At 32.4% G+C, this 19,217-nt stretch overlaps 2 protein-coding genes across 2 annotated transcripts in view; one reads left to right on the top strand and one right to left on the bottom strand.

Annotated features, from left to right (window-relative positions):
• The window catches only part of LOC124369038 (FYVE, RhoGEF and PH domain-containing protein 6-like), an 85,582-nt gene that overhangs the window by 49,388 nt on the left and 16,977 nt on the right, over positions 1-19,217 (bottom strand). The window contains exons 3-4 of the mRNA XM_046826719.1: positions 4,286-4,355; positions 1,561-3,472 (exon numbers count right to left, since the gene is read on the bottom strand). Of these exons, the coding sequence (XP_046682675.1) occupies positions 1,561-3,472; positions 4,286-4,355 (1,982 nt within the window). The remainder of the gene's footprint in view (positions 1-1,560; positions 3,473-4,285; positions 4,356-19,217) is intronic.
• Positions 12,733-17,924, top strand: LOC124369039. Its single transcript, XM_046826720.1, has 2 exons — positions 12,733-13,607; positions 15,078-17,924. The coding sequence occupies exons 1-2, from the start codon at positions 13,219-13,221 to the stop codon at positions 17,584-17,586; spliced, it is 2,898 nt and encodes a 965-aa protein (XP_046682676.1). The 5' UTR covers positions 12,733-13,218; the 3' UTR covers positions 17,587-17,924.

Here is a 19,217-nt window from a genome sequence, read left to right as displayed (position 1 = left end):
AACAATATTCATTAGCAACATTGTCTCTTGGACCAAAATTATGGAACACACTGCCAAAATGGGTTAAGATCACTGCCATTTAGTATTTTCAAAAGACAAATTGGATTTTTCCTTTTGGAACACCCACTTTATGAAGTGGATGAGTTTTTTTTGGGATTAGTTATAAAATTAGATAATTGTTTGTTGATTTTGGGAAATTCTTTATCTGTATTGTAATTAGTTTTTAAATAATTAATTGATTTGTTTTAATTGATATGTTTATTTAATATATCACTTCTTTTAAAGATCTGGACGAACTGGAGGATTACATTGCTTTTAAAACTGAAATGTACAATATTGTGTTTTTCAATGTGACAATGTAATGTAATCTTTACCGGTAATAAAATGAGTATCATTGAGTATCATTGAGTATCATTGAATGTACAAATTGAGTTATGCTCACTTTAACTTCATTTGCCAAACTCCTTGTAGACCATACTCCATTGGATGTGAAGAATCAATAAGTATCTTAAAAACTATTTCTTAAATCCAGTATTCAATTACTAAGTTTAACTTTCCTTCTGACTCCTTGTGGGCCATCCTCCTAACATGACAAAAAATTTCAAAAAGTAGATTTATACGTGCAGTAATGATAAGCAGCATAACTTGGTAAGCAATGAACCAAGTTTTATTGCTTCACCTTTTTTTCGGGAATTATGAAGCCTGTGCGGAGCTTTTTTACACCCTTTATAAAACCAAGTAATGGAAAACTGTTTATACTCCATAGGGACATGTTTACATTAAGTTCTTAATTAAGTATGTAATTACTAACAACAGTAAGTAATTACATTAACTGCAATATGTATTGTTTTTCCATATTACAGAAAATGGATTTATGTGTTAAAACTTCATTATTTGCATTAGTATTTAGTGCAAAAAGGATAGTTTAAGAAAAATAACTGTAAATATCTTTAACAAAAAATATGACAGATGCCAGTACTGAAAAGGTGTTTAACAATAAATAATTTGATTTTGACAGGAAAGATGAGTAATCACCAGCACTCCCAGTCCTTCATATAATACGCAAACTCTCTATCTTGTTACTGCCAAGGTGTTGTTAGATTATAGAATATGTTGGACCACAGAATATTGGATTATCGAATGTGCTACTCATCAGTTACTTAGGGTTGGCTAACCCAGCCTATAGTCCATTGTAATCACTGCTAACCAAATAGAAAACTTTTAGAAGTTTATCATTGCTTCTTAAAATATTATGTATAGAACAATTTAATTACCTTTATATTTTAAATAATCCAATTAACTTCTTGTAAGGTAATTTTCAACTGTAATATGGCCATTCAAATAGTTACAAATTAATGTCAGTCATGTTTTGAAGTGTTGTTATAAAGAGCAATAGGATTGGTAACAACATTACAGTAGTTAATAATAGGCTATACGATAAATATTTTAAAAGTTTTAGTTTAAGAGTTACACCTTTAGATTAATTTTCGTAGTGCATTTTGAGTAACCAACTATGCTTCTACACAATATGTAATATACATAAATAACATATATACTTACTCCTTGCTTAATACTCTGATTAGCATGATTTGCCACATCACAGACAATGTTAAGGGCAGCTTTTGTGTCTACGTAATCCAAAGAGGTAGGATCTAGATGTTCCAAGTATTCATCCAATAAGAGTTTGTACTGTGGGATACGCTGAATAGGTTTCAACATGTAATGCTTCAATGCCAACTTTTTGCACCGATCTGATTTCTCAAAGTCTTTAACCACTTGTGCAAACTTGCGATATTTTTCACAACATTCGTCAAGAAAATCTGTTTGTGCCTCAAAATTTTGAATATAAGAAGAGTATAATTTTAAAAATGGACCTTTTTTGACAATAACATCAGATACTTTAGGTAATTCATTCCAACACTCGATTCTACTCTCAATATCCTTTAGTAAATCTTCATTAAGGCTTAACAACTGAGGCAAGTTATTTATTATTTTATTGAAATCACTAGGAGGAATAACTGGACTTCTTTGCTGATTACTTGCTTCATCCACTGCATTTTTGAAATCATGACATAACAGTTTTAAAACATCTATGAAAACCCTTTCTGAGGTCATTAACTCATTAACTATCAAGAAACATTTCCTTTTCTTTCTTTCAGCCGGATCTGTTGATGTAGAGTAATCATCTTTATTCACAGTACCTGATTTTTGGAAATTTTCTGCATCAAAACTCTCATCAGAAATAGAGCTTCTATTGCTACTCCCCTCAAAGCAATCATTGCTGACATTCAAAGTTTGCTTGAAATCACTTGGAGAATCAACAATGTTAGTATTGTTGCTTGCTGAGTTCAGTGTTTCGCTTAGAGACGTCACAGAAGTCCTTCCACTATCTGAACTCTCCATCTGTGAGGAATCGTCACCCGGATTATAATAAAATAAAGAACTTTCTCTCTTTTCTTTAGTCTTTCCTCCTTTACCAAAAGATCCAAAAAACGATGATATCCTTCGTCTAACTGTAGTATTTGATCCATCAAAACTCTCATTTCCCTCTGAGTTAGTGCGGTTACGGCTTACATCATCTTCACTCCATGACACTCCTCTTGTAGGATCAGAAGATTTCTTGGATCTTAGAGTTACATCACCGACACTTATACTTGCTGTGATACTATTAGGTGTTGATGTTTCAATATTAGAGCCTTTTAATTCACTCGAGGTGTCCAAGTATCTAGATTTGTTTGAAGGGTGTAAAAAAGATAAATTGGAATGTAGACTAGATTCATTCAAACAGCTCTCATTGTTAACTGGTAACTTCAATAGGTCTGAAGAGTTTTCCTTGCTGACTAGGGTTTCATCATCTGGAGTCGGAGGACTAAATTCTAAACTTGGCATGTGCAAGTTTTCAACTCCTGTAGAGAAATTATTAGACTCATTGTTTACATCAAAATTATTTACATTATCACTCACTTTAAATGGTAACGTATCATTAAAATCACTGGGATATAAAGATGAGCTATTTTTTATAAGTTTACTTAATATTAAATCACTTTTATTGTTCTGATTGGCACTAACAATGTTCGTGCTAGAAATGATGGACTTCTCTTGTAAAGAAGCCCAAGTGTCTTTGATGATCCGCTCAGCATCACACTGTGAAGTGCCTACTGATGATATGACTGAAGTATTACGAGTGACTAATGTGAGTTCACTATTGGCTTCTGATTCATGTTGTCCCTTCAAAGATGCAACAATTTCCTGGTACTGGACTGTCTTAGTCTCTGAAAGAACCTCAGAACATTGTGAGTCTGATGAAACTTGGTCACTCAAGCACACACGGTTCACTATATTCACAGAGCTATTTGAAATTCTCCCTTGTAACTTTTGCTGTATTACTGGACTGACTCCTTTAGTTGAAAATACAGGTTTTGGTGCCAATGGAGGCTTCTGTCTGGAGACAATGGGATTTTCCTTGAAGAACCTACAAAAGTATACATAATTATGATTAATATATATTTATAGTATTCCTATTTTTCACACTTAGTCACTTACCATAGTTATCTTAATAATATGTTTTCTATAGAATTACCACTTTGGTTGACAAATTCAACTACGCAGACTTGTCCTGCTTTTCACTGTTTTTCACTGCTAAAAATAGTTTTTTTTTCTCTTCACCCCATTGCTAGGTGATTAAAATACTGAAATATAAGTTGTTTTCAAGTTGACCATTTTAAACTTTTATATGGCACCGGATGGTTAAACTCTAACTTTGTAATTGAGGTATCTGAATTTTAGGCTTAGTGAGCCTTAACATATATACTAACAGAATATTAATATAGAAGGTATCTTTACTAGTTTAGTAAATTGTGCAGATAGACAAGCAGTCTGAGAAGTCATACTTTGGATCTCAATTAGAGAGAGCGCTGGTTCAAATCCTGTCTGTAACTGTAGAACTGATCAAAACCTTGTACTGTATCAACTCTCTTCCTTATTCTGTTTTATAAAAATCCTCGCACAGGCCAGTGGCCCATGAGGATGGGTAGAATAACGCATGTTAAGCCTAAATTTATACACAACAAAAAGTTAAAATTTCAAGTTTACTTTTCTTACAAATGAATTATGTACCAGTATTGTTCACAGAAAAATAAAAGAGTTCATGAATCATAACGTGTTTAGGTGAAACATATATCTTCTACTTTATAAGCAAATTTGATATGTATATATGATATGGACAAGTGGTACATTTTGTACAACCAAGTGATTGACTTTAATTTTATGTGTTTGTAACACTGACCTTTCAGCTGTTATCAGCTCCTTTGATCTCAATGGGGTTGGTTTTGGAGGTATCTCTGGTTTTGGTTTTGCTGGAAATATAACCAAAATAAATTAAGTTAAAAAATAAAAAAAACCTTAAAAGGTACAGTTTGAAAAGTATATTTTAACAAACGATTCAGAATTCCATATCACTCTTCTTAAAAACTAGTTACATATAGTGTGCCACAAAGATCCATCTTGAAACCAATTTTGTTTATTTGCTAACTGAATTGAATTACCTCAATTTGGAAATCCTAGCTATCTCTGCCTGTATGCTGATGATGATAACCTCAAACCTTCAGCTCTATCTGGAGAGGAAGTGGAGATATTTGCTAGGCATGATTTATAGTTGTTATATTTTTCCTCTCATAATCATAATTTTTGCTCAATCCTGACAAGACAAACTATAATAGTTTTCAAAACCCATAAAACTAAAGTACTAAACAATCCAAAAATAGTCATAAACAATTATTATTTTTGATTAGTAGTCCCATTAATCCCATGGTCTAAAACTTTTAGAATTGACAACTGACAATAATTTAAACTAAAATTCCCACCTAGATCAAAATCTTTCAAAAAAATCATCTGGGATGAAGTATACAATCATACGCTCTCATTAATCTTGCTTAATTTTGAGACTTTAAAGATAGTCTATTTTTCATATATACATCCAGTAATATTGTTTGTAATCCCTCTTTATGGACCCACATGAATCAATAATTTATACGTTATTCTGAAAGTAAAAGAGAGCAATCAGAATAATTCTCAATCTCAGGTTGAGTAGTTCAGTCAAAGAATACTTCAAAGAACATAATACATTTTCTGCATTTTATAATATTTATACTACGCAAGTTTAGTTTTAAGAATATACCATATATGGTTATGACAATATTCAATGTACGTTTCATATACAAAGTGAATACAAATTTTGAATTAAATTATAATTTGATTTGTAGCTTTTTTTAAAGCCAATGTCAAGAATAGTCATTTTAATATTATTTTCACTATTTAAATGTTTTTGAGTAGAAAAAAAAAAACATAAAACTAATATCATAAAATTATTTCTATGAAACATAGCATTGGTACATAAATATATTTGAAAATGTTTATGATGCAAACTATATTCAGATTATACCATGTTCATAGTTCCTGCTACATATAAATATACAGGTAGACTTGACATTATCTTTAATGTAATATACATAATGCTAACAATCAGTCTGTTTCTTTACAACAATATGTCTCCAGTGTAAATTAGGAAATCATGCCTAAATGTAAGTTATAGTTAGAAATGCCAATATTATAGCTAAACAAGATAAATATACTCTGTACTTATGATAATATAGAGGCATACAAGTTAAGGCATACAAGCATCATACATTATCAAATTGTAAAGACAGTTAATACAAGAAGAAATACCAAGAAAGATGCAACATTTGACAAATTTATGGTCTTTAAAACAGTAAATTTTTATCTTTAGCAGTCCAAGAATACATCAATTACAAAGATACATAGGGCCACATGGAAATACCGGTTAGCCACTGATGAAATCAGCTAGTTGTACTGTTTAATATGCATTTTATTCCGCATTATTATACATAATTGATATTGTATCATATGAACTGAACAAATTATACATACTAAATACTTTATTCTTGTGATGAGGGACATCAATCTTGATAACTTGGTTGACAACAGTCACAAAAGAAACCTTGATTAAATACTTCATGGGTATGTATTAAACAGGCTCTATACATATACCACCAACAAGAATAACAAACCACAGCCAGACTTCTATAGACTTTATATGCACAAATATCACAAAACCCAAAATATCAACCAGTGCTAAAAACAGGCTTTTCAGACCACACTATCTAGCTATGTTTTATTTTCACAACACAACATGAAAAGCCACAAATTCAAATATACGGAAAGTTGTTTAACACAAGAACCATGGAAGAGCTGAGGCACAACCTACACGCACAGGATTGGTCGCAAGTCATACTCACAGAGAATGTGGAAAATGCCAACAAAGCATTTAGTGGGATTGTTCAATCTGCAATGAACATAGCATGTCCTCTCCAGATAGTAAAACATAAAAGAAATCACACCAAACATATGTTGGATGATGAAAGTCACCCTTTAAAAAACTCATATTTAGAGGCATTAAACAGAGAACACATCACTGGCCATCCTGATGACAAAAAAGAAACAGCTCAAAGGAAAAAGTCCTATGATTTAAAATTTAAAGCATTGAGAAAACAATGCAATTCATCTTATATTAAAAGATCTGACAAATCAAAAGCCATATGGAAATTTATAAATGATTAAAGAAGGAAAATAACAGAGAAAATTCAACTATAGTGCTTGAAAATAAAAGATGAAATCTTAAACTCTTCAACAGACACTGCCAATTTATTTGAATAACTTTTTTTCTACAATAGCTGGTAGGACACCTCAACAATGGAGATGAAGAACGGCTAACACAAACAATAGAACTAAACCAAATACCTTAAACCACAAAACAAATTTTTCATGAAGCGAATGAACAAGAAATTGAAAACATTATAGACACGTTAAAACAGAAAACATCAACAGGAGAGGTCTCTTCAAGTTATTTAAGTGACAGAAAACAGATAGTAGAACTTACTCATACTACAAATAACTGTGATAGAAGTAAAATCTGAACAACTACCCATGAGGAGAAGAAGTGCCGAAAGGCTGTTTTCGGACCAGTCTTGTATATACTTTTAACTAATAACTTCCCTAAGTACCTTCAGAACCACTGTGAAATGGTGATATTTGCTGATGGTACAGCCCTTATTCCAGCAAACAATTATAGATTGAGTCCCTTATTGCTTTCAACATGGCTAAACAGTACTGATACCTCAATGATTTGGTTTTAGATGAATAAAAAATCTAACAGTTAATTTTCATTATTACTCAAAACCATTACCTAGGCCTCTCAGAAATAACTACAATAGAATCAGGAAAATACCCAGACCAAAAACTTATCTTGGGAACCTCATATTAATCAACTTTATCATAAACTCAACAGTAGCATTTATGCAGTAAAATGAATAACACAAATTAGCAGCACTGAAGTATCCAGGACAGCTACTCTTTGTTTGAGACCAACTTGAGATATGGCTTAATAGTTTGGGAAGGGACGGCAATCTCAAATTTTCAAATGTTGCTCGTTATACAAAAAAGGACAATTGGAGCTCTAACTAATTAAAAACTAAATATCCACTTGCAACATGCAGCTTCTAAATATACCTTCATACATATATCTTAACCTCTCACTAAGTCCAATAAATAGCAACAAATCTTGAAATAAAGTGTTTTTCTTTGTTTGCAGACAAACAATGAGAACAAGTGTTATATAAGTCTGCTACAATTATATAAATACAATCATCGTATTACCACCCAAGCCAATCAAAATAATCAAAGGTTGATTCTACAATTGGTTTCTTCACAGACTTTTTAAAGCATTAGACCAGAATAACATTCTTTTTTTGCTCAAAATGTGTTTTCAACCACTTCCCAATAAAGCTTCTTGACCAAAGAAGGCTGTACGTTTTTATTACTAGACTTTCATTTTTTCCTAAAAATCCTTAGAAGCAGTTGCTAAAATCAGGAGCTTATAAAGTTACCAACCTATTTTTTACTTATCAAGGAAGAACTATATTTGAAGAACAAAAAAGAAAATGTTAACCAATATGGCCTGTGACAAATAAATTCAAATTAAGAAAATCTAAGTGGGTTTTCGTAATTTATAAATATTTTTGTTATATGTGCTATTGACATGTATAATGGAAATCTATTTTTGTTAGGAAAGTCATATTACCAATAATTATCACACAATAACAGCTACTACCCCATCAACCATCTTCTAGAGGGCTGAGATGTATCTACGAATTCTTAGTTTTAATACGTTCTTTAATTTCACAACAGGTTGCTCTGTACTCTTCTTTTTTTGGAAACACATTTTTATAATATTTAAAATTATGTTACATCAAATCTGAAAAGGACTAAATAGTATACAAGTTTACTCCTATTTGCCCTATAAATATAATATAATGTGAATAAAACAATAACAAATAAAATATAAATAAATAATAACTATTGTTTGCACATTTTTAATTATTGTTTTGATTTTTTCCAAATAATGTGAGAAAATTACAGAGTTTATAACTTAGCATTTATTTTAGCATCACCTATTGTATCGCACATTACTTTGAAGAATATAATAAATTAACATTGTAATGTAAATAAAAAATTTACAGAAAAAACATAATGGCTAAATAAAAGAGTGGCAAACCTCATCTAAATTATCTACTTAAACAAATCCTGTTAGTTTCATCTTCATTTGTATTAATATTAAATTTTAATTATTTATTTATTTATATACAATGTAGACAATTAAAATTATGCTTTGCAGTAATTGTTTTAAGAATCAATTGATGAACTTTGGTGTTAAAATAAAATATTACACTAATGCACAATTTTAGAAATAATTTCCAAAACTCTAACGCATGGCATACCTATGTCCTACACACAATTTAACGATTACACACTACACCATGACTTCCAGACAAAATTGTTGCTGCCTTCACCTGTAATCTAACTAATTAATATGTAATACAGTTAACTATTAAATCCAAGAGTTTATCCATAAAGGATTAGGAAGAGCTACCATATATAATGAAAATAACTTAAGTTCAAATGTTTTACTTGCCTGAAGATGCTGAATGTAGGGGGTTGTTATTATAAATTTTTACCTCTCTGTGCAGCACAAACCTAAAGTTTTGTTTTGTCAGATTATATATTGGATCTAATGTGTACCATGTCAAAATTATATGTGTGTCAGTATTGCACTGCCACAAGACAAAACAATAACAAGTGAATTGAACAATTTGTAAATTTGCAAAGCCAACCTATGCCAGCATGTTGTAACTTTATGAAATAAGTGCAACAATAACCACAATCCATTCAGGATATCCAGGCGGGTACATGTAAGCCTAATTAACTTTACTAAGTTCTTACTTTATTTAAAATCCTAAAAGAATATAACAAAATATTAATTTCCAGCTATCATAGCCAAACAATGTAATTTTGTCCAGGATTTAGACAGTCCCATACTACATTAAAATAAAAATTAATCCTGTTAAATGTTTTTTATGCAAATTCAAAACAAAAAGTAGTTGACTGACTCATCTACTTGTATCCTTCTTGTAGTCTTGTTGTTAACAAGGAAGCTTTACTAGAAAACTAACAGGAGCTAGATGGTCGGTGGGGATTAATTTTGAAAAGAGTTGACAGTAAAACCTCAATAACAATCTCAAAGGTTGAAGTAGAAATGTATTTTAATGGATTATAAAAAGTCTGCATCACTGAGGTTAAGATTGCACTTTGTGCTATTAAGATCATGCACTTATTGGTGGGTGGAAGTGAATAAGCTTCAAGTCGTAGATGACTTGTGTTTTGGTCATTGTGCTGATCTTTACATTTTTAGGCTACTGAACTGGAAATTCATCTTTTAAGTGTTTTAGTTTGGAGAAGGAAGATTCTATGTTAACAAATTTGGATTATTAAGTTTTATTACTTAAACCGAAAAACGCCAAGGGCCGACTAGATCAGCTTTATGAATATTAATTATTCTGTTACTAAATGTTGACATATGACATTGTTCTTAGTGTCCTTTTATACATAATAAATCATATACACAATACATTATCTGTCTTGACTTGATTTGTTACAGCTGGTGAAAGCTATTTGCCAGATATGAGAGACAACTTGTATGCGAGAGCAGAAGTTCAATATTTTGCACTAATATATAAGAAAAGTCATTATCAGTATTGCAGATACTTACTTTTTTGAATCTTGGTAAGTTATGCTTACATAGGCAGCAGGAAAAATGTATCAAGATAAAAAAAAATTATCAACACGTAAATTTTTGTCTGTATAATTTATTTAATTTTAAAATGTCAACACATTATCCAAACAAATATTATAAGTCATAGCCTACTTTCCTCCCAACACAATAAAACTAAAATCACCCCATTACGTTTATTTTTGAAACAGTTGTGAATTACTTTGTGAAACACTACACAAATACCAAACGTACAAAATCAAAACTAAGTTATAAAGATTTTTACTTTTTGAAATTTGATATGTTTGTTTCTATGTATAAAAGGAGCAACAAAAAAGATGCATACAAATAAATTAATATAGTAAAATTACAATTTTTGCATTCCAAAGTTTTGAAAAATTGTAAAATTAAATTTAAGTTTGTATTTTTTTTTATTTTAACATGCTTTATGATTCAAATAAAGATTACAATTTTTACCCTACTTTCCCCCTACATAATAAAAGAAAAAGTATCTCTTTATGTTTGTTCTTCTTTAAAGTTATGATTTATTTGGCTGAACACTACACAAACACTACCAAAGAGTGCTTGGCACTAAGAGAGGTGACCTATCGTAAATGCTTGACACTGACAGTGCTATCCCCTCAAAAGTGCTTGGCACTTAAAAGGGTTAAAGAGCAATTTTTTAAACTGAGTGTTACAAGAAGATCACAGATATTGAAAAGCTAATGTAACTGAAGAATATACGCAACCAAAGCGTTACATCAGCAATGCAGATATTCATGTAATCGTATTTAGTCCATAGTAAGATTCTACATACAGTTTAAAACTTTGGAATTGTTGAGATGCTTGCATAGAGCTTTTTAAAGAAAGTGAAAGCAAGTAAATTTCATATTTTAAGATTGCTGAAAATTTTTCATATTTAATAATAAGCACTGCCATTCAAGGTAACAGTAATATCTCCATAGCAGCGAAAATAGCAACAAGTAAAACCTTACCTCAAAACTCGAAAGGCCTGGTAAACAAAAAATCCTGTTAATTAATAAGTATTAGAAATGTTGTTTCATTAAGTCTAATAAAATCAGCTATGTTGATCCTTATGGTACATCTTACCTACTTCAAAAATATACAAAGACCATATAGATAGACATCAGTTACATAAAGTCGTATCTGAGAACCAGATATTCAGGATATGTCCAATAAAACTTTTAATCACTTAAAATGATTAAATCATGAAATAGTAAACAAAATTTCTTTGTATGGATCTTTCAGCTCTTCTAAAGCTTATCTCAACAGATATTACTTTGAGTGATAAAAGAGCTTGCAATCAAAGGTGAATAATTTGTACATCAGTTAATTTCTAATTCACCGTTTCATTACAGTTGGGCTACTGTAAAGCTTAAGATACTTTTTAGGTAATCATAGTACTGTGTAGAGGATACAATAATAAAGTAGACAGAATACAGGTATTTAATACTGTTTTTAAACATAATCTCTGATAAATCATTACCTAGCCAAAAATACTAGATTACTTAGTAGATTAATCTAGTCTCACTGATATATACAGGGTCCCCAAAAATTAGTGTCAAGCAAAAGCCCAGAGATAGAGCACCCCTAAGGGCATAGCTTAAAACATCATATTTTTTTAAGTTTTTAATTTGTTTGAGCTTTTTTTCCAAACTCTTGACTGTAGCCACATTCTTGAATATAGCCATGTAGATATATAAGATAATATCTTGAATTTTTTCAAATTTATATCCATCAGGTAAATGTATCTGACTACCATCTATCACCATACGACTATCCATAGAGTTTTGAAAATCACTGAGTGTAAGAAAACGTAAAATCTTCAATAATTTTAAAATCTTTTAAACCAAATTAAAAATAAAATTTTATTATTTTTCTCAGTCACAATTTAAACTACATGTACATTTTGTCAGCTATGTAACAAAAAAATATTGCAGTGCTATCCTGTAGACACAGTTTGGTAATACTGTAGTTAGTCAGACTACCAGATAAAAAACACACTGCTAAAACTAAAGAGTTTTACCATTGTATGAGTATTTCTTTTCCAACTATTTGTAGTATTGACTGTAACACCAGGGTTTTAAATGTTAACGTTCATAGTATTGTTCAAACAAAATCTGTATTATTATAGTTAAATTAGTTTACTTTTATTTTTTATAGTTCACATCTATTATACTGTGTTATCACACAGAACTAATACTTTTAATTGACACCTAAAGCACATGAATCATTGCTTACATTTTAACTGATTTTCTTACAATAAAACTTGATTTTTGGCTCTATGCCTTTTGAGAGGAATTTGAGGTATGATGTGATTACGATAGCACTGCAATATTTTTGGGTAAATAGCTGACAAAAATGTACATTGAATGATTTTTCAAAACACCATAGATAGATGTATGGTGACAAATTTATATCTGTCACATATATTTTCCAGTCAGGTAGTTTCAAGAAACAATTCAAGACAGGGGTGCCCAGAAGGGGGGGGCATGGCGCAATTTGCGCCATCAAAATTTTTTGGGGGGGCATGATTTTTTTTTATGTTAACATTTTAAACCATGACGATAACCAGAGAAATGAGAATTATACTCAACAGTTAAGTTAAAAGTACTGATTAATCATTTAACCATATCATCAAGATTCAAGATCGAAATTGCCATAGCTAAATATTATTCCGCCGTTTAAACTAACTCCAGGATCTCCGTGTAAATCCTTAAGAGAAATATTTTATTTGTTTAGGGCGATTAGGTTGGCAGTGGCTCAACTGGCAACACTGTCTTGTCTGCCGTCTGCTGTCTGTCACAGTCACATCACAGCCGTTAGTGATGTACTGATGTGAATGTGAGTCGTGAGTTTTGAGTTTGAGTACCTATTGCAACAGAACAAAACTGTCTCGTTTGAAGAAGCTCGGATACGGACGTTAATGAAGGTTGAATGTGCGTGTATTTGTTATGCGTATGGTATGTCTTATGTTATGTTGTAGATTTGTGATTTGTTCATAACTAAAACTAAAGATGCCTAAGAGAGCAAAAACGTTGTACAAATTTAAATGCCTAGAAGTGATGTGCAACACGATCCATCGCAAAGACAAATGGTTGGATCACTGTAAGAAGAAACATAGTTACAAGTTTAAGAACAATTTAAAAATCAATTATAAAGTGGTTGAAATAAAAGTCGACAACGGCCCATGGCAAAAATACGTTCCAGACCCAAGCCCAAGCCAATCTACATCCCTGGATGACATCCCTCATACTTTGACGAGTAGGCCTACTCAAGACCAAGATGAAGAAGTTTTTGAGCCAACATCAGAAAGTTTCCAAGATAAATCTACCAGCGAGATCGAGACTGATGCAATTACTCTACCACTACTAGAAGTCACAGACTCTGAACTAGAAACACAAAGGTAGGCCTAACTTTGTAATAACTAACTAATGTAAACCTAAGGGGCAAAAACTGTTTTTACTTAGTCAAAATTTTAATATGTCTAGGCCTAGGCGCAGGGCGCAGGCTGTTATATTGTTTTATAGAGGCAAACACGATTAACACGAATACTAAGCCTTTATGTATCCAACCTACCTAAAAACATAATATCTTGTAAAATGTATGGTATAGCCTAACTTACCCAAGCTTGTATTCTGAGGAGTCAAACCAAAGTCTGATTTGGTTCTGCCGTATTCACTGTTATAGGTATTTTGGTACTGTTCAGCACTCTGTGGAGTTAGGTTAGGTTATAACATAGGCCTAATAGTTATGTACCCAAATAGTTTGACCCAAATACTGAATACAAATATAACCGTGTACAACATTCTTGACGTTCTTCACTGTCTAAATATTGTTGTAGTTCGCCAAAGTCCCGTTAGAGTTCAGAAGCTTCTTGGTTGTTTATCTATCGACGGGTAGAGCATAGAATTGGCGTGCATAGAAGGGTTAATTTTCTTCAGGCATATGTTGGAAGTTATAGGCAATAGGCCTACCAATGGGCACCGAAACGAAGATGTACCACAGATACCAGGCGTCACCTTGGAAAGCCAAGTGAAATTTCTAGGCATAACTCTAGACAACATGTTATGCTGGACCCCACACATAGAAAATCTTTGTAAAAAATTAAACACTAGTGTCTATGCAATTAAACAAATTAAGGCCATTAGTGACCTAGCAACAGCAAGAACTGCATATTTTGCACTCTTCGAAACACACTTAAGGTATGGCCTTGCCGTCTGGGGTGCAGCTTCTGCAGAAAACATCGAGAAAATCCTGGTCATTCAAAAAAAGGCAGTCAGAACTTTAGCCGGACTGCAACGACTTGACAGCTGCAGGGAAGCATTTAAATCATTAAATATCTTAACGATTGTTGGACTCTACATCAAAGAAGTTGTGATGTACGTGGATGGAGAAGATCTCTTGAGAGGATCGGATCTACACACCTACTGCACACGTAATGCCAACCTCTACAACCTCCCAGCACATCGCCTCACTCAATATGAGAAAAAAACCACATATAAAGGTGCTAAATTCTTCAACCGTCTACCAAGGGACATAAGAACAGGAAGTGGAAGCAAGCTGAAATCAAGACTTCACAGCTGGTTGGCCGAACGTCCATTTTACTCCATCAACGAGTTCCTTCAACATGACTAAAACGATTCCAAAGAACGCTTTATCTGTTAAAACATTTCACTGACTCATTTACAAATGTATAATTTGTATCTCTATGTGATTTGAATTATGACTATGTATAATTGACACCATTTCTGTTCTCAATGAACATGTTATTAAAGGATGTTTTGATTTGATTTGATTTTGAGAATTTTAAAACCTATTAGCTTAGGGCTTAATAACTTCTCACAGACTAAACAAATTTTGTATATATTTGTAGATCAAACCAAGAACTGGAAGAACAGGAACCTGACAATTTTGGAACAAGTGATGTAGATGAACCAGACTCGGATATTTCATCTAATGAAGATCACAGTGATCCAGCTTCATATGCTAACCTCAAGCTCTCTCCTGAAGACATAAATGTGGCTCTAAATTTGGAAAATCAAGACTTATCATCAATAGAATTTCCTTCAACGGGTGGAAGAAAATTTAATCCTCTGTGGAAAAATTGTATATTGCCCAATAACAGTGTGAAACCTAGGAAGTGGCTAGTGTACAGTAAAAAAAAGGACGCTGTATTTTGTTTGCCTTGCACACTATTTGCACTTCCAACTGAACGGTCTGTATGGGGAACAACCGGCTACAGAGGGTGGACAGAGCATAGAGGAGAAAGAGATTTTTTACTCCACGAGACTTCCAAAAATCATATATCTGCAGAGGTTGCCAGAATTCAATGGATCTCACAAAAGAGAATAGATTCGAGCCTTGCTCAACAATGTAACAGAGCAGTTGACCAAAACCGAGAAGTCCTGTCAGTTGTCATTGATTGTTGTAGTTACTTGAGTGAGGAAATGATTGCCTTTCGCAAAAACGATGTTTTAGAAGGAAAGCTGTTAGGGTTATTTAGACTTATAGGAAAATATAGCCCAGATGCGAGAGTTTACCTTGAAAAAATTGATAGAGCAAGGGCTGAGAATGTAAGACTGGGATCTAATTTCTTGAGTTACAGGAATATTTTTGATCTTATCAATACAATGAGTGACGTGGTAGTTAATAAAATTGTAACAAGTGTGAATTTAACCAACATTTATTCGATTATACTAGACTCTACCCAGGATGTGAGTAAAAAAGAATGTACCACTATCATAGTTCGCTACATTGAGCACATGGATGATACACAACAAACTACAATATCAAACGTAAAACCAAAAGAGCGCTTGGTCAAGGTTTTTACAAGTGGGGATACATCCGGGGAAATGTTGTTTAGAGAGCTAAAGAAATGCTTAACAGCCCTAAACCTTGATCCCAAAGGTATAGTGGGCCAGAGTATGGACGGTGCAGGGAACATGAGAGGGCAGTTCAAAGGTCTCAAATCACTAGTCACAAAAGAAAACCCTAAAGCTTTTTATGTATGGTGCTGCTCTCACAGGTTCGCCCTTGTTGTAGAGCAGTCCCTTGATATATGCTGTCAAATGAGGAATTTGTTTTCATTCTTGGAAGATTTGTATGTTTTCATGTCAGGCCACAGGAGACACCACCTTTTGCTCGAAAATCTAGAAAAGGGGGAAAAAAGAAGCAAGAGACGCTTAAAAAGAGTACAGACTACTCGTTGGTCGAGTAAAACTGACGCCCTTCAAACCATTGTGAGTTGTTTTGAAACAATAAGAGATACATTGCAAGATTTGTCGACTGACAAGAATTCTGACAACAACACCAAAGCCAAAGCAATAGGCCTCCTAAAGCAAATGACAGATTTTGAAAATATAAGCACAATATACATAGCATCTTCTTTGTTCAAAATATTGTCTCCCATAACAATTTGTTTTCAGTCACCTACCATTGATTACAGTATAGTCCCAAAAGTTATTAAAGAAACACAGGAAAAACTGGCGTTCATGCGCCAAGATTCGGCGTGGGAAAAGATTGAAAGTGGCATTACTTCCTTTGCTGAAGAACACAACATTTCTTTACCCACCAGACAACGAATCAGAAAAAGGAAAAGATTCATGGACGAGTTGGCAATTGAGGAATGCATAGAAGACCCTATTAAGAAAGTAAAGGTTGATATTTATTTCAACGTTCTAGACTCTCTCTACAACCAGCTAAATGACAGATTTCCAGAAAGTTCTCTGGCTATGGTGTCGCAGATGGGATATTTTTCTCATGATGGAATTTTGAAGATGGTAGATGATAAGAAAAAAGGCCTAAAATGTAATCCATCTTCAATTGAGAATCTTTGTGAATACTACAATCTAGACAAGGAATTAATTGTAGATGAACTAGACATCTTCATTGATGTTTACAAAGCTACTCACTTGGACATAGATATTTCTGATGTCATGTCTGAGAAGAAGAAATCAGAGAGAACCAGTACTGCTAACCCCGAGGATAGTTTAAGTTCTGACCATGATGAAGATGAAGAACAGGAGGACGTTACAGTGACTGACAAGTTCAAGAAAAAGAAAAATGTTGACGACTGGGTGAAAAGAGGATTTATTAGACCATACAGGTGCCTATTGAATCTATCAGGATTCCCTCATCTCAGTATACTTTATAGGATACTGTTGTCTCTGCCAGTCACAAGTTGTTCTGCTGAGAGAACTATGAGTCGGTTGAAGATAGTTAAGAATCGTCTAAGAAGCACCATGGGGGATAGTTGGCTTTCAAGCTTGCTCATTCTTTCTTGCGAGAAAGAAATTCTAAAACAGATCTCAAATGAAGAAATCATCAACAGGTTTGCACTTTCAAGTGTGCAAAGAAAAAAACTTCTTTTGTCAAAAATTTAAGAAAAGTATCAAATGAAGCCAATTTCAACCTTTCAAATTTACACCCTATTTACCACACAGTAATCAAGTAACTATTGTAATGTTTTATTACTTTTTTCTTTTTTGTAAAAGTTGTTATTGTTATTGGTATTAGTAGATAGAATTTACAAAATGTACTTGTTCAGATGATATCTTTATTCCAAAAATCAAACCATTTAATGATACATTTTGTTAGATTTTTGTTATTTACTCTTGTAATGTAAAAGTAAATACAACCTACAACACAACATCAGTAACAACCTGTTCCAATTTATAATAATTTAGAATACCTAAACTTGCCAACATTATATATTAATTTACAGCTAATTAATATTTTTTTTTTGTGTTAGCTGTAATAATACAGCTATGTTTATTCCATTCACTTGTGAAAACTCTGGTTATTGTTAAACATGATGCCTCCACCATAATAGAAACAAAATTAAATTAATACATTTATTAAACTTTTTAATACATGCCGTTTTATGAAATAAAATTTACAACACTATTTGGATTATAATATGTTGTACTATTTGGATTGTATTGTATGATCAGCTGTAAATTGTATCTCATTGTTTTCATGACAGCAACATACTAGATTAGTGACTATAATTGCTATTGGAACTACAGTATAATTACTTATAAATAAAAGTGTTTAAAATGACATATACATTGAAGATTGAAGTGCTATTATTTCATTGCCTTAACCTTTGATAACCTTAACCTTCAGTTCTTCAATTCTTTTTCAATCCTTTTTTGGTTTTTTGGCTGGAATCTAACTTTTTATAAACGTTCCAAAATTGTATGAATGTTTACCAAAGTTGCTATGCAATATTCTTTTGCAATAAAGAATTATCAATGATATTATTATTCAACTTTTTATAAGTAACCTTAACATTTAAAAGGCAAAGCCTCCCTTACTGACCTTTTAATATCCTATTAAAATATTTGTCATGTAGCTATTCCTGATGTAATCTAGTACTTTGATAAACATATAAATATTAAAAACTATAATAATTGTTTACTACTTTTTAGTCCTCCCGTACAAAGAACGGGTGCACTGCTAGTGTCAAAAATTATATCAAAATTCAAAAAGATACTTTATTTCTATTCTAAAAAAGATAATAAACAGTGGTATATATTTTTTACAATAATGAAAACAGAAAGAATTCCTCACAAGACCAAAGGTAAATGATGTCCTTTGGAAGATTAGAATGTAAGATGTGAATTTTATTGTCATACACTGACTAATGTAAAAACTAAAGGGTTGGGTATTGGGGTACTTTGGGGGGGGGGGGCATTACACTTGGATTGGGGGGGGCATGCGCCATTGCCCTTGGGGGGGCTGGGCACCCCTGATTCAAGATATTATCTTATCTATTTTTTTTTTTGTGGCAATAGGCAAGAACATAGCTACAATCAAGAGTGTAGTAAAAAAACTCGAACCACTAAAAAAATCAGATAACATGTTTTAAGTTATTTGAGTACTTAAGGAGTGCTCTATCTCTGGGTTTTTGCTTGACATAATTAATTGTTGGTTGACCCTGTGTGTATGTGTCTTGAGATACCAACTATTTTATAATTTTTATTACAATTCCAATACTTTTTCAACGCAA

This window comes from Homalodisca vitripennis, chromosome X (genome assembly GCF_021130785.1).
Source record: "Homalodisca vitripennis isolate AUS2020 chromosome X, UT_GWSS_2.1, whole genome shotgun sequence".
In the NCBI taxonomy this organism is placed as follows: Eukaryota; Metazoa; Arthropoda; class Insecta; order Hemiptera; family Cicadellidae; genus Homalodisca; species Homalodisca vitripennis.
The sequence above is the reverse complement of the archived record's forward strand: the minus strand, read 5'-3'. Positions and strand labels throughout refer to the sequence as shown.